The sequence below is a fragment of the Tamandua tetradactyla genome, chromosome 8 (genome assembly GCF_023851605.1).
Source record: "Tamandua tetradactyla isolate mTamTet1 chromosome 8, mTamTet1.pri, whole genome shotgun sequence".
Lineage (NCBI taxonomy): Eukaryota > Metazoa > Chordata > Mammalia > Pilosa > Myrmecophagidae > Tamandua > Tamandua tetradactyla.
This window is the reverse complement of record NC_135334.1, coordinates 55,615,680-55,642,541: the sequence shown is the minus strand read 5'-3', so window position 1 is coordinate 55,642,541 and position 26,862 is coordinate 55,615,680. Positions and strand designations below refer to the sequence as shown.

Sequence of the window (26,862 nt, the reverse complement as noted above, 5' to 3'; positions counted from 1 at the left end):
GGTAGGTAGTGTGATCCTGATTTGACAAATGAAGCAAATAAAGCCCGGCAAGAGGAAATGGCAGTGCTAAGATTCAAACTCAGGAGAATCTGACTACAAAGCCAGTGCTTTTCACCATTGCTCCATGCTCTCTGAGAAGCCTGCCCTAATGAGTGTTTGGGTACTTAGGCACAGACCTACAATTCTTTCTCCATCAGCCTCTTTTTTATGTCATGCTTCCCTTGAAAATTTTGTTCCAAGAAAGTGTTTGGTTGACAAAATAAAATTTTGAAACATCAATATTCTAGCCAAAATGAAAGGCTGATCTTGCAGAAGTTTTAGAAAAATAATGTTTCAGACAGCAATCAAGAAGACATTTGGAAAATATGCCAGCAGAGGAGACAGACCACAACATTGCCAAGATTTATAGAAGTGAAAAAGCATAGTGTTTTGGCCAAAAATTTACAGTTCAGTTGAATACCTTGGACAAGGTATTCAATGCATATTCAATGCATGGGTAGAGTATAAATGAAAAAGGCAAAGGCACACATTAATAATGCAAATAAATTGGGATCTGTGGACAACTCCAAGTGTCCTGTGAGTCCTTTTCAAATCTCAGCAGGCACACTTTCTTTACCATCACCATAACTTGTGCTTTGAAGAAGTAGGACTGCTAGAAAAGCAGGACTTCTCATGCAGGCCAAGTAAGGTATGGGTGAATAATTCAGGCAATAGTATTTAGATATTTGAAAGATTTAGAAAGATTATTCTCTCCCATTTATTTATCTACTTGTTAGATAAACTGCCAAATCTCCATAGATTTGATATCCTGACTAGATCTTTTGATACACATTTCTTGAATAGCGAAGATCCTTCTTTCCAGCTCAATAATCTATGTAGCCTTTTTTAAAAATAACTTTTTTTTTTTTTTTTTGCATGAGCAGGCATTGGGAATTGAACCTGGGTCTCTGGCATGGCAGGCAAGAACTCTGCCACTGAGCCACTGTCACATCACCCCGCAGCCTTTTTTAATAACTCAGGATTTTTTTTCCCAACTCAATGATAAGATAACCACATTGTCTTTTTAAGTGTTTTAGGAACATTTATCATCTAAGGAAATCCCTTACATGAAGAAAAATCATTGGCTGTCTGGCACTAGATTCTTTTCAGATAAGATTTGTTCAATAACTGCTCCCTGTGATACTGAACTTAGGGGTCAGATGGGACTCTGAGCAACAGAGAAGTGGCAAACTGGCTGGTTGGTTAGGAAGATTAAATGCAAAGCCACTTGCTTGACACTTTCAGTTATTTAAACATTGCCCAAAGAATTCAGCTCATTTATTAAGAATTAAAACTTAAATTCTACCCTCCTCTGTTTCTATGGGGCAAGCAGTCAATAGCACTTTTGTGCTTGAAAAAGGTTCGGGCACATGCAAATGCAGTCAGATGTGTAAACTTCATAGCACCCTCTTCAGTAGCTCCCTATTAATTTAGTAGCTCTACTCTTTTATGGTAAATTAGGATCTAGTTCACAATGTATCTTCGTTTCCACTGGGCCTCTGGGCCCTTGCCTTGACTCAGCAATTTCACTTGCTCACCCTGTGGTCCTGACCTCACTCCCCTTTTGTTATAACAGCTGCTTTATCAGAGAGCTAGACTGCCATACTTCTAACCTTGACCTAAGTACCTTGGCCACATCCAATGAACCCTACAAAAACCATCCAGATCATTCCTATTTAAAAGACCCAGAAAGTAAATGCCATCTTTTCAGCTATAGGGACCGGAGCCCCACAAGGCTGCCACAACTGTTACCTTAGGGTTTCCCCAGAGGAGCCCCTCCTCTTCCACAGGTTGACGAGACTGCTGGATCTGCTGGCTGCCGAGGAGGACTTGCCGTCCCCCACGTGCATGCGCACCACGGTGGACGTGGTGAAGGCGCTGCGCACATTCCTTTCCGGTTTGGCCAGGATGATGTACACCTTCGGCACAAACATGCAACCTAGTGCCACGGTGGCGCTGAGGCTGACTGAGAAACACATGGTGATGATTTTGTAGTTGCTGCCAAAGTAGATCGGCACAAAGGCCAGCCATATAATGCAGGTGGTGTACATTGTGAAGGCAATATACTTGGCCTCGTTGAAGTTAGCTGGGACATTTCTGGTCTTGAACGCATAGAAGGTACAGCTTAAAATCAACAATCCGTTGTATCCGAGAGGAGTGACAACTCCTAGATTGGTGGTGTTACAAATCAGGTAGACTTCCCGAATGCTTGGGTAGTCATGCATTATATCAGGAGGCTCCATTATAAAGAGGGCGACAATAATGCCCAACTGGATGCATATGAGAATGAAAGCAATCACTAGCTGGGCACAGGCACTCATGAATCTGGGCTTTTTGGTACAGATCTTCTTCTTGCTGCCAGCCAGGATCCTAGCAATACGGTTGGTCTTGGTTACTAGGGCTGAGTAGCTCATGGCTGGGGAGAGACCAATGCCAATTCTCTGAAGGTAGCAATAAATCTGTTTGGGCTTTGCAATGAGGCAGAAGGTACATAGGTAGCCCAGGCAGATGCCAGCAAGGATAATGTAGCAGAGTTCCCTGCTAGAGGACTTCACTACTGGTGTATCCCGGTAAATGATGAAGACTGCAGTCACAAACAGGGTAGCCAGCAGGCCGAGGCAGGCAAACACCACAGCCGCAATGGGCTCAGGGTCACCCCAGCGAAGATACTGCACTGGGATCAAATCACAACCTGTAAAGACACAGACATATATTGAAAAAAGGAGAAAGTTTATTGCTTCTGAACATTTCAGTTTGTCACCCATCTTACTTTCTAATCTTAGCATCCTATACCGCTCATCCAGTCATATATTTATTCATATTTATCAAATACATACTTTGTGATAATAGTTATTCTAGGTTCTGAAAACAAAATAATGAAGAATGTTGTATTGGTTTGAAACTATTATGTACCCCAAAAAAGTCATGTTCTAATTCTGATCCAGTCTTGTGGGGCCAGACCTATTTTTAGGGTGGGAAACTTTAATTGGTTATTTCCATGGAGATGTGCCATACCCAATTGTGGGTGTGAACTTTTGATTATAGGAGATGTGACTCCACCCATTTAGGGTGGGTTTTGATTAGTTTACTGGAGTCCTTTAAAAGGGGAAACATTTTGGAAAACTTTAGATGCAGACACTTGGAGAACAGTTGCTTCAGAACTGACAGAGACACGGATGTTTGGAGATGCTTGAAGTGTTGACAGAGAGAGCAGATGCTTAGACATGGGCAGAGCCCAGCAAATGTTGCCATGTGCCTTCTCATGAGATGCTAAGCAAACCAGAACCCAGTGTTGTGTCCCGAAGGGACTAAGTGAAGGCCCACATGTGTTTAGAGAGGAAATTGCTGGCATCAGAAGCTGGAAGCAACAAGCTGGGTACAAGAACCAGCAGAAGCTAGCCACACACCTTCCTAAATCAGCCTTTCTTGAGCCAAGATATCTTTCTCTGGATGCCTTAATTTGGACATATTTATGGCCTTAGAAGTGTAAACGTGTAAGGTAATCAATTAACTTTATAAAAGCTGTTCCATTTCTGGTATGTTGCATTCCAGCAGCTTCAGCAAACTAATACAAATGTGTTCTCTGCCTTCATAAAGAATAATCTGGGAAGAGGGGATGGAAGGGAAATTTTTTAACAATTACTTATAACTGTGATGAGGAGCATTAAAAAATTGGGGGCAGATCTTGACCCAACCTATAGGAGCAGGAAAGGCCTCCTTAAGCGGGAATTAGTAAATGGTGAAAGGGTCTTTTGGTTGAAGTTGCAGGTATGGTGGATTTGGCAAACAGAAGCTAACGCTAAGGAAAGAGTTAGGAACATTGGAGGATTTAAAAAAGGACACTATACAGTAGGCTGATGAGCGAGTGTTTTAAGATGAGGCTGGGAGGTGGGAACTTGCAGATTCAGTGTTAAGCTTCGATCAATTGTGAAATTATTGGAAGGGATCTATGTGAACTAGAGGAATAACATGGTCAAATCTGTGTGTGTGTGTGTGTGTGTGTGTGTGTGTGTGTATGTGTGTTTAAACATTCCTTTGGCTGCTGTGTGGAAATTGGATAAGATGAAAGCAAAACTGAATGTAGAGAAACCAATTAGGGAAAAATTTCAGAAGAGAAATTGAGACAATGCTAGGTTGCCCTAGAGTGCAAGCAGTGAAATGAAAAGGAGTGGACACATATGAGAATTATTTAGGGGCATTTTAGGGTGTTGGAATGGATGTGAGGTATGCAAGAAGTAACATATTAAGGATGGCAAGCATTAAATCCACCTGTGCTATCCTGGAATATACTGTAAAGAAAAGTTGGGATTTTCAGAGAATCTTGTCATTCTGATGTTATAGAAGAGAGGATGTTGTTGACAAAAGGGGAGGTAGATTTTTTAGAAAAACTGAACCCAAAGGTAAACATGTGGTCTTTATGGGAGGGGCCATCACTCCCCAAAATTATTCTCTGCACATGACTTGCAATTTTTTTTTTAAATTCCTCTTGACTATTGGCAGAAAAAAGGGATGAAATACAGCATCATTTGGGTACCTGTGTTCTTTTTAAGCTTCTTTAGGGCAGATGTTCTCAAACTTGCTGCACACTGTAATTACTTAAAGTATGGAAAAGAAATATTGTGGTCTGGATCTCACAACCAGAGTTTTTTATATAGTTGGCTTGAGTATGAAGATTTTTTAAGGGCTTGCCAATTGATTTCAATGTGCAGTCAACATCAAGAACCACTGCTCTAAGAATCTTTCCTATCAGTTCAATTGTTTTGCTCTAGAATAGAATTGAGATAGCTTCATTGAATGAGTTGGAAAGGAGGTAGGCAATCTGGAGCACTGGACATTTGAAGGATGTGGTAGAGATTATGAATTCCCTGCAAATATCTATTTGTCCCTTCATACTTAGCAACAGATCTGCATTTTCATTCACAGTGATAAAAGACGCAGCTAAAATTGAGCCACCTTTGCAGTCAGGTGTTCCATATTACTAGGTTTTAGCCAATACGATGTAAGCAAAAGACTCCCTAAAAGTAAGTGACTTAGCTTGAAGTGTCTGCTTTTTGCCCTTCCCTCCTTTTTCCTTTTGCTTCTTGGAATATAAGTGTTAGCTGGAACTCCAGCAATGATCTTGGACTGTTAGGTTACCTTAAGGACAGAGATATGCTCTGGGTTTTGGAGGAAAGAAATAGATTGAGCCCAAGTTCCTGAAAACCCTGGAACCACCAATTAGCTATATATTATAACTATATTCGTCCACATCTACCTTGTTTAAGCTATTATTTTTTCTCTTATATGCATTCAAACCAAATACTAGCTGATATGTAGAATAAGGTCTATTTACCATATTTCATAATCATGTATTAAGTGCCTTTGAATATTGAGAATTACTGGGAGGCAGGAGAAATAACAATAAGTAATGGTAGCAAAGAAAGGTGTGGGTTTTTCAAATATGTCTAAGAATAACTTCCTTATAGAAAGGAAAGGAAGCATTCTTTCTTCTTCCTCTTCTTTGTTCACTGTCAGTCTTTTGCTTTTGGACTTTACATAGTACCACTAATATTACAGTTAAATTCAGTGTGGGTTTAATAGGATTTGTGAGTTAGCCTTGGCTTCTCAGTTCACTTTACAAAATTGTATCTCTAGGAAAATGTAATTTATTCTAAAACCTATGCTTTTAATATTGGAATGAAGTGCTTTTAACTTAAAAATAAGTTTGTTTGCAATGTCCAGACTGAGTAAAAAAAGTTATTTTACATAATTTCATGAATTATAAACAAAGAGAGATCTCACTGCTGAGGAATATACCTATACTCATATATTCAGGCATCAGTGGTCGTATATGCTGCTTGGGTTTTGGAAATCAACCTCTGAGACTTTAGTATACCATAGGGTTTAAATTCATTTATACAAATTTGTTCCTTGTAACCACTATCCTACAACAGGAAGAATGAATCATTCTTATCTTTATTGTTCCAAAACCCTTTATTTATAGCACCCATATGACAGTGAAATTTATTATTCACTGTAGTTAATTCTATAGAGGGCTATTTCCTTTGATAGGTCACGAGCTCTTAATGTCCATAGTAATTACTAATTTAAGAAACATGTTATGTAGTATATGAAGCAAGGATACTTTCATTAGCTAAAAGAGAAGTAGTTATTAATTCTTAATAAGTCTATACATATATACATATATATATTATATACTTTAATGGCTTTCATTTTAGCTTCTTCTTTTAATTTTCCTGCTGTGTGGTTAAATCTTAGTTGTCTTATATAAATGTAATTAGCATTTTTAAATGTTTTGCATACAGTAACACTCACCACTATTTTCTATTTCAGATATATTTATGAATTCCACATATGCAACCTATTAATAACATGTGTGAAGCTAAAGAAACCCCATTAGATATATGTATTTGAAAAAAATGTGCAAAGATAGAGCTTTAATGTGTTGTGATTATTTTCACAAACTTAGCAGAATTTATACATCCAAATGAGTGGTTTTCCATTCAGTGTGTAAACCACTCAACAGACTTTGTGTTTAGTTTAAGGATACTGCCTTTGCACAAAACACCTTTTCATCCATTGGAATAGCAAATTGGATTCTTATTAGAGTATTATGATTACTGTATTTTGCTATTAGACAAAATCTTAGAGTTTCCAAAAATGGATTTGCATCATGTTTACTTTGGGAGCCAACAAAAGACACTTCAAGGGCCTGGACTCGGGAGATTTTAGGCCAATACATTTGGGTTGGGCAAAGGGATCTTGTTTTGAATAAGCTAATTTCAGTAACTCTGTGCAACTGATCCTTGGTCCCTATTTGGCAACCCTACGGTAGAGATTTTCTTGCCAAATGCATATACTGTGTGAATGTTTTTATAATAACTCCAAGAAGTTGTCTAACTGTAAGTATTTCCGTGAACTACATGGTCTCGAAGCCAAGATTAGCTATGCGGGGGCCGGGGGTAGAGGGTGGAGGGAGAGGTGTGGTAAAATGAAGTGGAAGGGCAGGAGGTGGGGATGGCAGGTGGAGAATGGAGGCAAAGAAACCAGTCAGGAAGCTATCAAAAGAGGACAGCCAAGGAATGAAAAGGGCAATAACTAAAATCATTGTGATGAAAAACTAAATGAGCAGCACTAAGGTTGGAATAACGAGGTAGAGAGATAGAAGAATCAAAGATACAGGCTTCTAAATGAGTGTATGTCAATGCTGAGGGCTGTAGAGAGAGAAGGGTCATGTTATTTGGAAATGATCTCCAGTTCCAATTTGAATGTGTTTGAAATATCTGTGATTTAGACATCTCAGAGTTATAACTTTAGGAATCATCTGTTTATAGGTGGTAATTTGAAAGATGGAAATAAATGCAATTGATCAGGGAATTCACACATGTAGACAAAAACCAAGCCTAGAAGTCTGAGGAACACCAACATTAAGATTGGTGGAAGAGGAAGAGGTTATTTCAAGGAAGACATAAGATTGATCAACTAGTAGGCAGTACTTCAGAAGCCTAAGGAAATGTTTAATTGGCTAACCTATTGGAGTCTTCTCTAACAATATGACAAGTTTTTCTCTTTTTCATCCTTTCCCAACTAGTGTCAACAGAGCCTCAAGTTTCAGGTCCACAGACAGCTCTCCTGGTGGTATATCATGTATACGTTTTTGTTCCTTTTGAACAGGGGATGGTATTTTCAAATGCTGTCTCCTATATTAGGATATGGTCTACAAATCTCAGATACTTGAGGTAATGCTAACCTTAGTATTATATAAATTCAAATTCCCACAACGTTCATCCATGAGCACTGATTTAATAAAAATTTGAGCATCTAGTTATTCTTCCTAGGTCTCTTATTTTCTTTTGGGAATTATGGGGTATTTTATACTTTTATGGTTTTCTTTCTTATGCCTGTTTCATTCACAATGTAACAGGAAGTTACTGGAAGTGTTTGTAGAGGTTAACCAAAAATTGATGGTGAATACCTTTTGTGGTTGCAGTATAGGTTTAATCAATATAGCACTTTTTTATTATATTTTAGATTAAATAATCTTGGTCATGTCAGTGAAGTTTCCTCCTAACAAGTATATTAGACTTCTTCTGGTCCACAGAAGATGCACAACACTATAATCCTAACTAAAAATGCAGATGAGCCATAGCTTAGCAAATTGTGGCCTGTTTTCTGATTCCCCTCTGTTTGGCTAGCTCCTCACTTCTCTTTCCTTCCCTTTTATGCTTGAAACATAACCCTCTGATTAGCTGGTGTAATCCATCTTTTCATCACTTGCATTAACAAACATAGAAGATGTAATAGTTGTATTTTCAAAAGGAGAGTGAGTTGCTAAAACTCTTATTATTCCCCTTACGCTAAAACTCTCCCAATGTGCGTCTCATACATCTAATGAGAGAGTGGATGGTCCAGTCATTTGTTGAAAATGAAGTCTGCTCAGCAGTAGCTTGGGCTCAAGCTTACTGTTCGGGTGTTATCTTACAGGATCAGTATTCTTGTAGCTAATAGTTCTTTGATTGTTTCATTTTTAAACCCTGTTCCAAGGTTGAGGAACAGGAAGAGAGAATCAGGATTCAAAAGTCCTGGGATCAAATGCCTGGTGTTCTGTAAGAAGCTAAAAGGTTGGGCATGAACTATCCTTCCTATGTCCTTTTGGAGGAAAGGAAGATGATGTTGAGAATCTCTGAGAATCTCTGAGAATGGTATGTGGAATTGAATTATGCACACTAAATTAGACATATTCTTGGTCTTGATTCCCACTCCTGTGAGTATGAACCCACTGTAAGTTTGATATTTTGAAGATATTATTTTGGTTATAATATATTCAAAAATTGGATTGTAGTCCAGTCAACTGAAGGAAGTTAGGCCTTAATCCAGGTTGTTGGAGTCCTTTATAAGCAGAAGAAATCCATACACTGAGGGAGAAAGCCACGGGGTGAAATCAGAAGCTGGGTGTCAACAGGACACAGAGGAGAAAGATGAGGGCAGTGCCTTGTGGTCAGATAGCCAAGGAACCCAATGACTGCGGGTTATATGGAATTCTAATGGCCTCAGGAGGAAGCGAGTGTTCTAGTCTCTGAAATCATGAACCAATAAATTTCTGTTATTTAAGCCAAAACCAGTTTGTGGTATTTGTGATACATGTGATTGAAGCCTAGCAATACTAAGACAAATGGGAATGTACATTTCTTCAGCTGCTGGTTAGGCCATTTGAGCTATATAAAGTTGATATGGGACTGTTGTGAGGCTACCCTTAGATATGTGATGAATAGATCCTTCCAGGGCACAGGGCATTGACTGATGATTGACAGTGCTCTGCTTGCTTTCAGCCTTTTGCATCATTAGGCCATTTGCCCACCTTCTCTATTTTCTTTACCTCTCAAGGCTTCAGTCTCTAGTATGCTAGTCTAACATCTCAGTAGCATGCAGGTTCATAGTTCTCTCTGTTCCATATCCCTGGTCATTTATATTTCCTATTCACTTAGTGGGAGCTAAAGTTTTTTATCACTTCCATGGTTTAGAAGAATTGGAATTGTCATGCGTGCATGTGTGCTTATATTTAGATACCACATTCTTAAAGATTTATTTTGTGAGTATGAGTATGAGAGTGTGCATGTGTGTGTGTATAATTTTATGGCCAATATCTCTCTTCTCTACTTGACTATCAGCACCCTGATATTTGGAATTTGACTCTTGTGCTCACAAATGGATCCTGGTACTGAGTACAGTGCTTCACACATATGGTTAGCATAGCATTTTATAAAATAATACATTAGCTATATAATCAAAGTTCACAGTTTTCATTCTGGTGCATGGTTCCAGTCATTCTCAGCAATCCGTGGTTATCTTTAAGTTGATTAATCCAAGTTAATCAACTGCTAGGTGGAAGTCTAAATTGGGTGAACAACATCAAGTTTTAAAGCCAAAATTCTGATACCTAGAGAGGACCAAGCTAAGTAAGCAACTCAAAGGCTTACTTCTGCCCTGGTGTATGATCTGTTTCACATTGGATATTTTCCTGTCATTTTCTAGGCACATGATAAAATGTTTTGTGATTGGTCTATTAATCTAATTCTAAGTAGTTCACTGTACCTGGAAAGTGGGCATAAAGAAGAGAGGGAGGCAGTGAATAGAAGTCATTCCTTAACAAGTGTCATATAAGTATAAAGTTCAATTCTCTGCCCCTAAGAAGGCTCTTAGTTGCAACATTTTAAAAATTTTAGACCAGGAGAAAAGCCACCAAGTCCACTGCAGGGAAGGAATATTTTAGAGTTGACTGATTTTTACCATTACTTTAGCAGGAAGCAAAACATACCATATCACTCCTTCAATGAAAACTTAGTCTCTATCCAAATACTAGATCAGTTTTAGTGGTCACAGCTTAGGTAGGAAGCTGCCTTATTTTGAAAAGAAGGGCAAAACTAGCATTTATTGAGTGTCTACAATAGGTCAGGCACTCTCCAGAAATTTTACATAATCTTCATAATAAACAAGTGTAATAGGTTTCATTATTTCTATTTAACAGATCAAGAAATCTGAGGTTTAGCAAAATATGTTAATTTTGTGGGGATGAGGTTAAAGCCCTGATCTGCATTTTTTTTTTCTCTCCTGTATCAGGGAAGGCAAATAGGTGAGGCGTTCCTCTGTAAGGATTCCTGAGGCTACATGCGTGCTTAGTAGGAAAAATAATCATGATTAAGTAGCCATGTCTGCATGGGCACGGCAGGCTTGGAGGTGGCATAGGATTTGATATTTGCTATCCCGACATAAATTACACCTGAGATGCCTCGTCGGTTCAAATTTTTGAGCAAGATTCTCATGCTGGCCTGTGTGTCCTGTGGATTACTGGCTGGAGACACTGCCTGGTGAGTTGCACATTTGTGCTTTTCAAGTTTTTAGCACAGAATATTTTCTGAATGGTCACTGAACACCACAGCACAGAAGAGCAAGAGTTGATTAGGGGGCATTCCCAACATTGCCACAGGGGTGACCTACCGTCATTCATTCATCATCAGACCCAGCCTACTTCATGTCCTTCAAGGTTTATTACACTTTTTTGTTTTAGATTCCTTTATAAAATTCTCTTGAAAAGCTGAAAACTCAAGGCTGTAATTTTTATTTATTTATTCTTCGTTATTGGTTTATTTCAGGGGAATGTGAAATTATATTCAAGATTCATTTCATAGTTAAGGCATAAAGAGTGATTTACTAGGACTGCAGAGTGCTACAGGGAAGGATTATCACAGATGAGCATTTATAGGGGGCAGCTTTGGAAAATATGACCTCTGGTCATACTGCAGATGAATAAAAGAGTAAAAACACTTTGAGATATTTTTATTTTTCTAATATATATATATATAAATCATAATTTATAAATAATAAATGGGCTGGGACAGTTTGCTCCCTTTCTGCCTTTTACCTATCTCTCTTCACTCGTACGTCCACTCTTCCTTATTTTCCAGATGTCAGCTCTTTGAGGATGACTTCTGATTCCCCCAGCCTGTATGACAGGTTCCGGCCATGGGGTCAAACAGCTCCCTGGGCCTGTTGCTCTCACAGCATTTGTGCTTATACAGAGTTTAGACTGAGCAATCTGATAGCAACAAACCGGTTCTTTGTCTGTTGCAGTATTTCTAGTGGCACACAGCAGATAGGCATTAACCTGGCTGAGTGAATGGATGATTGCATTAATGAGGAAGAAGACAAATGAGGGATCAGGGGACATGCACTTCATTCTATGTTTGAGCACAAATAGTTCCTATAAATAGGAGGATGTTTAGTCTATTTGTTTCATTTTTTTCTATACATAAAATGGAGATAATACAGCATTCCCTTCCCTATGATGAAGGCTATGATTTGGGGGGGAAAAAACCCACAAAAAGATTTCATTTGAAAAATTAAAGAACAATTGCCTGAAAAGTTAGTGAAGCAATTTCTCAGGACTGAACCTGTAAAATGCTTAAAACTATTTTAGTATTTTATTAAAATAAAGCATTAAAGTTGTCACCTTAAAACCAAGTGGCACTTTATATGTCTTGAATGAACTATAATGAATGTTCTACAATTAATTTCTATTTATCATCCTAGCTTGTCAGACCTTTTTCAGGATCCTTTTGCATTTTAGCTAGTCCTATAAAACTGCTTTTTAGCAAATAGTCTTGTAAAATGCATTTTCTCCCGATGGTTTGTTGTAAGTCCAAATGATTTGACCATGCAGAGTTTTTGCGACCACTTTCTAGGACTACTGTATTCATTCTATACCCCCCCAGACTTTGTTACAAAGTCTTACTTTTCTGTTTCTTTAGTACATCACTGGACTGCTCTAAGACTTGAGTTTATATTACATTTCCTAAGGCTGAGTGCAAAATAGTATGCATACTCTGCCATGTATTTTACCTTGTTTCTCTTCTCAAAATTACTAGTGCCTGAATTATAAGTATCAATACTATATGTGTTTCCCAGTTGAACTATGGATACATTCTCATTTTACTACAGAAAGATGTATATATTATATTATAAGTGTAATGCACAAAAGGAAAGATGAATGCCTTGTTCTACCCATTAAAGAGATTGAATTTTTTTTTTAGCACAATTACAGCATTTGACTCTCTTCATAGTTCAATGCACACCATTCAGTACCCTCTCCATTCAATGTATGGGCCTGCACATGGTGATACAAAGGCAATAATTTTTCTCTTTAATTTGGCGTGTTGGCAAGTGCTCAGACTCGGGACCTTTACTCCACCAGGGGCTCTGCTGAGTACTGTTCGTGTTCCCTTATTTAATACCCACAACATGCCATTTTCAATCAAAGAAATTGAGGTAGGGGTGAACCTGAAGGACATCAGAAGTGAAGGGAATCATAGGAGAAAGACAGACATGGTAAAAGGAAAAGAAGTAAAGGAAACAGCACAAACGTGGAAATCAGATATGCAGAGGAATCACTCTACAGCATGGTAACACAAAGGATTATAATGTTTCTGGAAATTGCTGCAGAAAGTAGAGGTGGGAAATCAGCAAAAGCTTTGAGAGGAAAAGATGGTAATACCTATCTGCCTATATCTTGAGGATTAGTGTGACGTCCACATAAAATAATATGTGATTTGAACAGTGACATAATAATTATGTAATGTGAAAAAGAGAAGTATATACATAAAACAGCAGTGACTCAACATCTGCTAAATTGCCTGTGTGTTTTATTAGATTGTCCTATGTTCTTCTGGGGAAAAGCCAAACCTATTTTATCTTTTTCTATATCCTGTTTATATATACACAGCACCAAGTAAATTGTATTATATTGTTTTAAATTGTTTGTAAGTACAAGGCAGCACATAATGCTCTATGAATTTTTCACTTCACTTAAAGCGATTTTTAAGAGGTGTCAGGATAGGAGACATTTATTTGCTGCATATTGTTCATTTAATACACTGATGCTTTTCCAAGTGGGTTAGACAATGTGGTGTGAGCACTGTGAAACAACATTTTATGTTCTTGGGGGAAAATGTGATAATTTGTTTTGGGTAACCTACATTTATCAAAAAAAAAAAATCAATGAAACCACATCATTTTCTTCAGTCTGGTTTTATCAGAGTGTTTTTTCCACAATGACATTGTTTTAACCAGACAACAAATTTATCATTGCGAAGATGAACAGAAAGCACATTTTTCATTGTATGATTGATGGCAAGGTGAAAACTGGATTATATTCTATCTCAGAACCTGCTCTCAGAAGTTCCATTGAGAGACAGCCTTTCAGCACTTTAATTTTTTTCTTGGAGCAAATGATGTTTACATGTACAAATATACCATCTTTTAGATTCATCTTGTGGGAAAAACAAATTTTGGGGTTAATGAGAGTTGAAAAATTGGAAGAACGTGAAGGCATTTCAAAATTTAGCAATATATGAACCTTGAAATAGTTCTTTTCAGCATTAAATTAAACTTTATCAAGTCTACTAATTCTTTGAAAATAACTGGTATAAAAAATCTTTCATTCATTTTGGAGGTCTTTTCAGAAAGAAATTAGAAGTTCATGGTCATTTCCATATTGCCTGCAGCATTATGCTGAAGAAAAAGCACGTTTACAGACCAACAGAGTAAGACTTGAGCCTTACTTCTGCTACTTGCTGTGCGACCATGAGCACAGACGTCTTACATCTTCAACCTCAAATTTTTTGACAAATGTAGATAATGACTTCATCCTTTTAGGGGTATCAGAAGAATAGCTGGGAGGACATAAACTTCCTATTTCAATGGGTGACAGGCACTAAATCCATGGGAATTTGTTTCCTTTCTTCTCACTCTGTAATTTGTTTCTTCAGGAATATATATATTGGGTGTCTACTATGTTCTAAGAGCTTCAGATTCCTCAGTGAGTAAATCACACACAATCCCTGCCCTTTAACTTCCATTTCAACTGGGGAGACTGACAACAAATGAACAGCAAAATAAATTAATTAAGCCACAAACAATCTAGAGTAATAAAAAGGTGATATGTGAAGTAGAGAAAAGGAGAAAACAACAGACTAAGAAGAGGGTTGTTTGCGGTATTCAATAGGGTAGTCAAGGTGGGCATTTGAGTAAAGACTTGAGGGAGGGGAGGGTAGTAGCCACACTGGTACCTGGGGAAGAGAACCCAGGCAGAGAGAACAGCCAGGGAAATGACCGTAGGATGAGAGCCCTTCTGACGTTTTAATGGAAGGTCAAACAGACCAGTGTTTTTTGGGGGTGGGGGAGAGCAAGTGAAATTGGTGTTGAGAAGAAGCCATAGGGTAGTGAGCAAGAATATAATCATGGAAACTAGGTAGGATTTCATTTCAGTGATACAGGTGATTAATAATGATTGATAGGACCAGGGAACTAGTAATGGATGAGTTAGAAGTGGTAGAATTGCAGATCTGAAGGAAGAACCAATGAGTCTTCCTGACTGATTGACTAAAGGATATGTAGTAGATAGGTTCAGGTGTCAGCTTGGCCAGGTGATGGTGCCCAGTTGGATTGTTGCAATGGACTTAAATCATCAGCCTGTGAAAATCATCTGTTGTGTGAGGATTTTCATGCAATCATCTATTGCAAAATCATCTATGGCTGATTGCATCTGTGGTCGGCAAAGCGGAGTGCCTTCCACAATCAATGACATTTAATTTAGTTACCTGGAGGATTAAAAAAAAGAAGTCAGAAGAGAGCTCAGCAGCTTAGCACAGCCCAGCACAACTCAGCTTAGAGTTCAGATCTATATGTTCAGAGATGCAGAGAGCAAACACCCTGGGGAAAGCCGTTTGAACTCAGAGGCTTGGAGAGAGGGCCAGGGGATATCAAACATGTGTCTTCCCACATGACAAAATTCAGAAGAAAGCCAGCTGACTTTCCTCTCAGGAACTGTAAATTTGTAACTAAATAAATCCCATTTATAAAAGCCAGTCTATCTCTGGTGCATTGCATTCCAGCAGCCTTGGCAAACTAAAACAGGATATGAGAAAAATGAAAAGATGATTAAAACTAATTGGCCTGAGTAATTCAAAGAACAGACTTGCCATCAGCTGAGATGGAGAAAGCTAAGAGTAATGCAGAATGGGGGATCATGAGTATAAAAATGTGGAGTTCAACTTTGGGGAAATGTTAAATTTGTGACATCCCTTAGACATTCAAATAAATGTGTTAAATAGGCAGTTGGATACTCAAGTCTAGAGCTTAGGCTAGAGGTCTGGGCTAGAAATTCAGAAATCTTCAGTGTATAGATGATATTTAATAACATGAAACTGGAGAAGATCACCAATGAAGCAAATATAGATAGAGAAAAGGATCAAGACTGACTGCTGGAGCACTCCAACACACCACCCTTAATTTTATTTCAAACATATATTTGGATGTAAATGTAAAAACATTGAAGGCAGTAGATGCTAGGAGCATCCCTTTTGGGAAGGTTAAAAAAACATATTTCTTTCTTGTCAGTTAGTGACAAGAAAGCGAGTAATGAAGTCATCAGTGAAACCATGACACCTTTTTATTGGGGAGAGCGATGGATAAAAAGTGCAAGATGTCTTCGAGTAGTGTCACAAGTCATGGTTACCTTCCTGGAATTTACAGATTACACTAACTTTCCATAACCCATTCAGTTAGAAGGCTTAACGAGATATTCTCAGTGATGTTAAAAAGTTATTTATAACAGACATTTAGTTTGACAAATACAAATTGATTACCTACTCTGTGGTATTCACTGGATTACACTTAAGGAAAATCTAGTAAGTGCTTAGGGACCTGGGAATTCTATGTTTTAAAAAGCAATCACTTTCTTTTCTGGTGGTCACCATTATGTTGTTTGGGGTTTAGAAAATGATGGCTCCCATAAGACAGGATTTGATGAAAGGGTGAATGTGAAATTGTGATGGACTTGCCTCTGAGTAACTTTGTTATGTTGGAAAAAATATTTTCTGACATGTGCATGTTCTTTAGCCTTACAGTCTTTTCTTTCTGCCCCGAAATCCTTCCCTCTTTTTCCTAATTTGTTACTCCTTTACATGTCTATTGATTCCCTTTCCTTCTAGAAGTACCCCTAAATTTCTAAAACTTGGTCAATTTTTTCTCTTCAATGTTCCTGTAGTAATCTATGCTTACTCCCATCCTCGCACTTTGTTTACTTTCTTCCCTTTCTTCCTTTCCTTCTCTGTCTTTTATTCTCCATTAAACAAACATTAAATCAGTTTCCACTCATATATGTACAGATGTATATGAGTGGAAACTGATTTAATGAGTATTGAAAGTGTCTATTTACTTGTATGTACCTATACCTGGGCTGTGGGATCTCGAGGGTAGGGACGACGCCTCCTTCACCACTGTGTGCCCAGTGCCTAGTGCCATGCTTGGCACCTGTTTCGAACCCAATAAATATCTTCTAATGAACAATTCTATCTTTGTGCTGTCACTGTACCTTATTTTGATTATTATATGTATGTATCATATTATTATTGTACATATCATATACTACGCTTTTTATTAGAGAAGTTGGATGTTAACAGAAAAAATTGTACATATACTTAAAAATTTTAATTTTAATAACATATATACTTTTAACACAATTATTTACTTAAGTGTACCTCCTTCTGCTATTGAAATGTGCTTCCATACAAATGGAAGCCCGAGTACCTTCCCACTCACTTACCTCTGCAAAAATGGAACCTGGGACAGTTTTGAAAACAGAGTAGAAGCTTTATTTAAAAATTGTGGAGTAAAGTGAATGAATAAATCTCTATAGTTTAACCAGCTGTATGGCATAAGCTCCTGTTCAGATTATTACCTAACCTGGAAGCCAAGGAGCTGGAGAGCATTATTCTAAAATCTGTTCCATCTTAATATTAACAGAACTATTCATTACAATTGCAATGGTAGAAATAAATATAGTTATCACCTAAACTCATAACAGATTTTCCCATAAAGAGTCAGAAACACCTAATATTTAATGAAAGGATTTCATTAAATGGGAAGGATTTTTCCCATTTCTTGTCTAAATTCAGTTGTTAATAATCCATAGCTGGTGCACTTTAAGCATATTTGGAATGAAAAATATCAGTGCAGCCTGGTGATAATGAACATGTGACCACTTGTAGTTGGTCTCTTTTTATAATTTCCTAAAATTATGGGACTCTAAAATGTGATTGTGGGGGAATGAAGGTGCAGCATATAACCCTGGAATCAAAGTAACTAGTATTGGTCTTGTGTCTTGTTATGTTGGACAACTTATGGAATCTTCTGGAGTCTTAGTTAATTTACTGTAAAATAATAATATCTACTTCATAAGATGCAAAAGGATAATGAATAAGATAGCTAAAATCACTGCTAATAAAAACCAATCTTCCCATGATTTTATTTAATTGGCTTATTTATTAAAAGGTTAAAGAAAAAAGTCCCAGTAGACATGGGACAAACTGAGGGACAGAAGTAAACATTTGTAAGAGAGTGACTCAAAAATAGTAGTTATTCAGCCTGTCAAAGGTTACACCCTCTTGGAGCTCATCCTCCACTCCCACCCATTCCCACCGACTCTCTTTTGTTTGACTCTGTTCTCTTTTTTTCGTCCCTTAAGTGAAGATACAAAAGTTCCAACTTCCAAAGCAATTAGGTAACTCAGGGAACCAAAGGAACTTCCTAGAGAATGTTTCTGTTAACATTAAAATGTTGATACGCGCTGCCTTCCTTCCATTTTATAATTCTGCACTTAAAATCAATGATACATTTCTTTATGAATGAAAAGCAGGAAATCAGTCCAGCTTCCTGTCATAAAGCTTTCCACTTAGTTACTACTTGAAAGCCACATTGTTTTTGCTTTTTTCCTTTCACTTGGGTTTACTGGAAGGTTGCCAGGGCTTGGCAAACCCACCTGGAAGTGTTTCCACAGCTTTGGATTGGGGAATTAAAGATCTGTAGCACTCTTGCTACTTATCTCCCATGTTAAATTCCTTGAAAGAAGACAAAGATTCTTTCTAGGGCACTTTTGCATATACATGGCAGAGAACTGTGTACCGTGAAAAAGGTGTTTTGGCAGAAGTTTTCAGGGAATACTCTTACCAAGTAGGCCAGCTATTGTCTTCCATTATTTTCCCTTTGCTTTCTCAAATAGACAACAATGCAGTTATCTTCTTCCTCTAAGGGAATCAATTACCTAGTATTATTGGTTTTCATCAGATGCCTTCATTGCTTTTCTTTCATTGCTTTTTATTTTCATGATATCATCCTAGTCCAAATCACCTTTTACTTAGACTTTTGCAAAATTTCCTTTATGTCGATTTCTCATATCCCTCTCTTACAAATTCCTTATTTAGTCTTTTATTTTTAAATAGCACAGACAGTTGTGAAGTACAGGCATACTTCATTTTATTGCACTTAATTTTATTGAATTTCTCAGATATTTAATTTTTTATAAATTGAAGGTCTGTGGCAGCCCTGCATCAAGCAAGACTATCAGTGCCATTTTTCCAATAGCCTGTGCTCATTTTTTGCGATTTCAAAATTTTGGTAATTTTTTGCAATTTCAAGCTTTTTTCTTATTTTATCTGTTATGGTGAGCTGTGATCAGTTATCTTTGATATTAGTATTGTAATTATTCTGGTGCACAACAAATCCTGGGCCTTATAAGACAGCAAACTTAACAATAAATGTTGTGTGTGTTCTGACTGCTCCACCCACTGGCTGTTATCCCATCTCTCTTTCTGTCCTTAAGCATCTTCTATTCCCCGAGACATAGCAATATTGAAATTAAGCTAGTTCATAACCCTGCAATGGCCTTTTAGTGTTTAAGTGAAAGGAAGAGTCACATGACTCTAATTTAAATCAAAAGCTAAAAATGATTAAGCTTAGTGGAGAAGGCATGTTGAAAGCCAAGATAAGCCATAAGGAAGGCATCTTGTGCCAATTAGGCAAGTTGTGAATGCAAAGGAAAAGTTCCTTAAGGCAATTAAAAGTGATACTCCAGTGAACACATGGATGATAAGAAAGCAAAACAGCCTTATTGCTGATATGGAGCAAGTTTTAGGAGTATAGATAGAAGATCAAACTAGACACCACATTCCCTTAAGTTAAAGCTTAATTCAGAGCAAGTTACTAACTCTCTTCAATTCTATGAAGGTAAAAGTGGTGAGGAAGCTGCAGAAGAAAAGTCTGTGGTTAGCAGAGGTTGATTCATGAAGTTTAAAGAAAGAAGTCGTTTCCATAACAATGTGCAAGATGAAGCAGCAAGTGCCCAGGTAGAAGCTGAAGCAAGTTATCCTGAATATTTAACTCAGATAATTGAAAAGGTAGCTACACTAAACAACAGATTTTGAATGTAGATGAAACAGTCTCCTATTGGAAGAAGGAGCCGTCTGAGACTTTCCTAGATAGAGAAGAGAAGTCCCTACCTGCCAAAGCTTCAAAGGACAGTTTGACTCTCCTGTCAGGGGCTAATGCAGCTGGTAACTTTAAATTGAAGCCAATGTTCCTTTATCATTCTGAAAAACCTAGGGCCCTTAAGAATTGCACTAAATATACTCTGTCCATGCTCTATAAATGGAATAAGAAAGCCTGGATGACAGCACATGTTGACAGCATAGTTTACTGAATATTTTAAACCCACTGTTGAGAACTACTACTCACAAAAACAGTGATCCTTTAAAAACCTTACTCCTCATTTACAATTACCTGGATACCCAAAAACTTTGATGGAGGTATACAATGATATTAATGTTGTTTTCATGTCTGTTAAAACAACATTCATTCTGCAGCCCATGGATCGAGATGTCATTTCAAATTTCAAGTCTGATTATGTAAGAAATAGACTTTGCTAAGCTATAGCTGCAATAGACAGTGATTCCTCTGAGGGATCTGGGCAAAGTAAATTAAAAACCTTCTGGAAAGGATTCACTATTCTAGATGCCATTAAGAACTTTATGATTCATGCAAGCAGGTTAAAATATCAACATTAGCAGGAGTCTGGAAGAAGCTGGTTCCAACCCTCCTGGATGACTTTGTAGGGTTCAGGACTTCAGTGGAGGAAGTAGCTGCAAGAGCACTGGAAGAAGCAAGAGAACTAGAATTAGAAGTGGAGTCTGAATATGTGATTGAATTTCTGCCATCTCATGATAAAACTTGAATGGATAAGGAGTTGCTTCTTATGGATGAACAAAAAAAGTGGTTTCTTGAGATGGAATATGCTCCTGGTGAACATGCTTTAAACATTGTTGAAATGACCACAAAGGATTTAGAATATTATATAAACTTGCTTGGTAAAGTAGTGGCAGGGTTTGAGAAGTTAACTCCAAATCTGAAAGAAATTCTAGGGGGGAAAATGCTGTTAACAGCAGTGCATGCTACAGAGAAAATCTTTCATGAAAGGAAGAGTCCATTGATGCAGAAAATTTCATTGTTGAATTATTTTAAGAAATTTCCACAGCCACCCTGCCTGATCAGTCAGCAGCCATCCGCATCGAATAAGACCCTCCACCAGCAAAAAAGATTATGACTTGTTGCAGGCTCAGATAATGGTTAGCATTTTTTAGCAATAGCTATTTTAAAATTAGGATATGTACATTGTTTTTAAAGACATATGTGATTGCACACTGAGTAGACTACAGTAGAGTATAAACATAACTTTCATATGCACTGGGAAACCAAAAAGTTTACATGACTTGATTTATTGCAATATTCACTTTATTGCAGTAGTCTGGAACAGAACCTGCAATATCTCTGAGGTATGCCTGAATTTTAAAATTTGAACAATTTTAAATGCAGAGAAGTATTGAACAAATATTAAAAATCCAGATTTAACAAACATTAACACTATGCTATATATGTTTTAAAATACACATAGATTACAATACAATTGAAACTTCTTTCATACCCTCACATCTGACTCCCTCCTTTCTTCCTCCCCCAAGGAAACAACTATTCTGAAACATGTTTTTAAATAATAATACTCTTTGTACTGTGACTATTTAAATAATATTTACTATTGAGAAAAGTAGTCTGTCATTATCGTATTTTATTTTACAATTTTTGGATATTCCTAAAATTAATAATTGACTTTTCTTTAATTTTTTTAGTTTACTACATATTGATGGCTGGCTTCAGTAGTATACCATGGTGGGTAAGGGGGAAATCCAACCCAGTGGGGAGGAGTATTTTGTCTCTGACATTGTTCACATTTGTCAGATTTTTATGACAAATTTTTCATTGTTCAGATTTTTCAACAATGAAAAACTGATGACTTGTAGTTGGTCTCATTATTTTAAAAACATATATATGTACTGACCAAGACTACTTTAACTTCCCCTTAGACTGCTTTAATTTTCTTTAGCTTCCAAAACTTTTAGCCAGGTCTCTCCTGACTGTAGGCTCCTCATCTCCCTTTTCTCTGGGCGCTTACATTATTTTCAGGCACCTGACCTGTTTCTAACTAGGTAAGTCCTTATCTCCCTCTTCTTCTTTTTAGGCCCTATCAACTCCAGGAGGTCTAATCACAACAAAAGAAGACATTCAGAACCAACTGTTCCTAATTGCAAACTCAGTAAATCACTCACCATTTCCAGTGACCAACCCCCCAAGTTCTCCTCTGCTTTTGTACCAGCCCACTTCAGGCCTTAAAAACCCTGCTGTCTTTTGTTTCCAAGGAGGTGGGTTCAGACTTCTGCTCTCTCTACCTTAATGCAGTAGTGCCTGTTGAACATTGTCCTGTGCATTTTTTTCTTTGATGAGACAATGTACTATGTTACTATTTCCCCGAGGGAAATTGTCCCTACCATCCTGCACTTTGGACACCACTACCTAGTCCATTTCACATGCTCCAACAGCCATGCAACTAAATTTTCTACGTGCTGAATATACCTCAAAATCCATGTGTTCCATTTTGCTTTTCCTAGAAAACTCATTCCTGAAGTTCTTGAGTCTTACATTCCACTTTGAACAGTTTGTTGTCTGGGCCCACTAATTCAACCTCACTCTCGAGAATCTACTGGCCTTTCCTTGAGTTATAGACACTGTTTCCTAAACTCACGTAATCTTCTTTCTTGGTTTACTTCTTCAGTTTGGGGTAACACATTCTCAGGTACCTTTTTTAAGAAGGGATACGTGAGAGGTACATTTTTGTTTTGGGCACAAGTTTATTGAGATCTAATTCACATACTATAAAGGCCACCCTTTCAAACCACCCTCAGTGGTTCTTAGCACATCCACAAAACTGTACAGCAATTACAATGAATTCCAGAACAGTTTCATCACTTCAAAAGGAAACCCCATACCCATTAGCAGTCACTTTCTTTGTCCCCTCTCCACAGCCACTGGCAACTGCTAATCTATGTTCTGTCACTATAGATTTGTCTACTCTGGATATTTCATATAAATAGAATCATATAATATATAGTTGTTTGTGTTTTTTTTACTGGTTTCTTTAGGCATAGTAGTTTAAAACTTCATACATGGGTGTGCAAGGGTAGCTCAGTGGTAGAATTCTGGCTTGCCATACAGGAGACCTGGGTTCAATTCCCAGCCTGTGCACTTCTCCCAAAAATAAAAATTCAACAAATGATGCTGCAATAATGGGATACTCACATAGAAAAAGAATGAAATGTGACCCCCAGCAAAGAGCATACAAAAAAAAGTTGAGGCATGTTGTAGCACATTTCAGTATTTAATTACTCTTTATGGTCATATAAATATTCTACTTCAGGCATATTTTGGAGATATTGTGTGTTGAATTCCACCACTGCAAAAAGGTTAATATTGCAAAAAAACAAATCATATGATTTTTAAAAATTTCCCAGTGCATATAAAAGTTATGTTTACACTCTCCTGTAGTCTATTAACTGTGCAATAGCATTGTGTCTAAAAAAGCAATGTACATACCTTAATTAAAATACAACACAGAGACATGAACTGAAGACATGCTGTTAGGAAAATGGCACCAATAGAGTTGCTTGACACAAGGTTGCCACAAATCTTAAAGTTGTAAAAATCACAATATCCGCTATGAACAATAAAGCAAAGCACGATAAAATGAGATATGCCTGTGTGTAAATATATCATCATCTGTCATGCATTCATTAGTTGATGGAAGTTTGGGTTGTCTTCACTTTTTTGTGTTATTAAAAATAAAGCTGCTATGAACATTTGTGTTCACATTTTTGTTTTTTTTCTTGGATATATACCTAAGAGTGGGATTGATAACTCTGTTTAACATTCTGTGGAATTGGCAAAATGTTTGCCAAAGTAGTTGCACCATTTTGCATTACACCAACCATGTATGAGGGTTTCAATTGTTCTATATTCTTACCAAAACTTATCGTTGTCTGCTGTTTTGTTTTGTTTTGTTTTGTTTCGATTTAGTCATCCTAGTAGGTGGAATATACTTTATTTGTACTTTTCAATGACCAATGATGTTAAGCATCTTTCCACGTGCTGTTTGTATATCTTCTTTAGAGAAATGTCTATTTGAATCTTTGTCCACTTTTAAACATTGGGTTATTTGTCTTTATATTGCTGAGTTATTAGAATCTTTACATACTTGAAATATAAGTTTGTATCAGATATATGATTTGCAATTATTTTATTCCATTCTGTGGATTGTCTTTTCACTATCTTGATAGTATCCATAAGCACAAAATTTTAATTTTGATGAATTCAAATTATCTATTTTTTCTTTTATTACTTATGTTTTTAGTGTCATATTTAAGAAACTAATACTTAACCCCAGATCATGCAGATTTCCTTCCATGTTTTTTCCTAAGAATTATAAAATTTCAGCTCTTAAATATAGCTCTATATTCATCTTGCATTAATTTTTGTATGTTGTGTGAGGTAGGAATTCAAATTCATTCTTTTGCATGTAGATATTCAGTTGTTCCACAGCACTATTCTTTTTTCATTAACTTGTCTTGTCACCCTTCTCAAAGATCAATTGAATATAAATGTTTATTTATACCTCTGGACTCTCAATTCTATTCCACAGATCTATATGTTTATACTTATGCCAAAACCACACTTTCTTAATTATCATAGCTTAGTAGTGGGCTTTGACATTGGAAAATGAGCCCTCCAACATTGCTCTTCTTTTTCAAGGTTATTTTGCATTGAAATTGTAGATTAATTTGGAGACTATTCCTATGTTAAAACTATTAAGTATTCTTATCCATGAACATGGGGTAGCTTTTCATTTATTTAGATATATAGTTTCCTTCAAAACATTTGTAGTTTTCAGTGAACAAGACGCACTTCTTTTGTTAAATTTATTATTTAACAAAATAATATTTTTGTTAAATAAATAATAAATTATTTTCTTCTTTTTTATAATATTGTAAATAAAATTTTCTTAATTTTATTTCGAGACTATGAAAAATAACATATATATATAAAAGCAATAAATTTCAAAGCACAGCACCACAATTAGTTGTATAACATATTTCAGAGTTTGGCATGGGTTATAATTCCATGATTTTAGGTTTTAAATTCCAACTGCTCTAGGATACTGGAGTCTAAAGGAGATATCAATTTAATGATTCAGCAATCACATTCATTTGTTTAATCCTATCTTCTCTGTATGATTTCATCATCACCTTTGTCTTTCTGTCCCTCTCTTTAGGGGTGTTTGGGCTATGGCCATTCTAACTTTTTCATATTGGAAAGGTTTGTCAATAATATGAGGTCAGAAGATGGAACTATCTGATGTTCTGGAGAGACTGGGTCCCCTACGTTTCAGGACTTATTTGGTCCAGGGAGGAAGGTAATTGATTTTTTTTTTATGTTGAGCTTTTATTCTGAAGTCTTGCTGAACTTATTAGTTCTTACATATTTTTTTTTAAATGTGAATTCCTTAGGAATTTTCTATGTACAAGATCATGCCTTCTGTGAGTACAGATACTTTTACATCTTTTCCAATGTAGATGCCCTTATGTCTGTCGCTTATTTGCCCTTGCTAGAACCTCCTACACAATGTTGAATAGAAATGGTGATTGTTAAAACTCATATCTTGTTGCTGATTTTAGGGGAAACCATTTAGTCTTTCACCATTAATTACGATATCAGCTGCAGGGTTTTTGTAGACACTCTTATCATGTTGAGAGAATTCTCTTCTATTTCTAATATATTGAATGTTTTTAACATGAACTGTTGGGTTTTGTCAAATGCTTTTTCAGCATCTATTGAAATGATCATGTGGTTTTCCTCTCAATCTTATTAAAATGATGAATTACACTGATGGCTTTAGGATGCTAAACCAACTGTGGATTTCTGGTATCGATCCCAGGGTCATGATGCATATTCTTTTCTATATATTTATGGATTCATTTTGCTAGCACTTGTGAGGAGAATTTTCATCCACATATATAAGGGATATTGATCCATAGTTTTCTTGTGATATCTACATCTTATCTTGATATAAGGATACTGTTGGTTTCATAGAATAAATTAGACTGTGTTCCCTCATCTTCTACATTTTTGGCAGATTTTGTGAAGAATTGATGAAAAATCTCCTTTAATTTGTATTTGTAGAATTCACCTGTGAAGCCATTTGTGTCACACCTTTTCTTTGTGGAAGTTGCTTCATTATTAATTCAATGTGTTTGCTTGCTACAAATCTATTCAGATTTTCTATTTTGTTTTGAGGCAGTCCCTTTAGTTTACACAGTTCTAGGAATTTTTCCATTTCAACTAAATTACCTAATCTAATCTGTTCTAATCTAATTTTTTGACACACAGTTCTAATAAAATTCTATATGATCTATGATGATGCCCTATTTTTCATTCTCGATTTTAGTAATTTGAGTCCTCTCTCTCTGTGTGTCTCTCTCATTCTCTCTGTCTCTTTCATTCTCCCCCCTCCCTGCTTTACCCCTACACTCCCGCTATCTTTGCCTTTTGCTCAGTCTAGCTAAAGATGTGTCAATTTTATCAATATTTTCAAAGAAGCAACTTTCATGTTTGTTGACATTTTTCTTTATTAGAGAGGTTGTGGGTTTCAGAACACTCATGTATAAGCACTATAATTGTTATTACATCATTCTTTCTGCTTATTTTGGGTTATTACTTTCTACTTGTTCTTGTGGTAGACTTTTAGGTTTTGATTTTAAATTTTTCTTTTTTCAAATATAGGCATTTATAGCTATAGTCCTTTCTTTAAGTATTGCTTATGCTGAATCCAGTAAGTTTTCATATGTTATATTTTCATTTTCATTTATCTCAAAGCACTTTCTAATTTCCTTCGTGATTTTTCCTTTAACTCTCTGGTTATATAGGTTGTTTTTAAACTTCCATATATTTGTGCATTTATCAAATTTCCTTCTATTACTGATTTCTATATTAATTCTA

At 36.6% G+C, this 26,862-nt stretch overlaps 1 protein-coding gene and 1 long non-coding RNA gene across 4 annotated transcripts in view; one reads left to right on the top strand and one right to left on the bottom strand.

The window, feature by feature from the left end:
• Positions 1 to 26,862, bottom strand: part of GRM5 (glutamate metabotropic receptor 5) — a 543,390-nt gene that overhangs the window by 52,384 nt on the left and 464,144 nt on the right. For all 3 annotated transcript variants that reach the window (XM_077113320.1, XM_077113321.1, XM_077113322.1), the window contains exon 7: positions 1,792 to 2,731. In XM_077113320.1, the coding sequence (XP_076969435.1) occupies positions 1,792 to 2,731 (940 nt within the window). The remainder of the gene's footprint in view (positions 1 to 1,791; positions 2,732 to 26,862) is intronic.
• The window catches only part of LOC143644390 (uncharacterized), a 205,198-nt gene that overhangs the window by 49,881 nt on the left and 128,455 nt on the right, over positions 1 to 26,862 (top strand). The gene's annotated exons all lie outside the window — the stretch shown is intronic.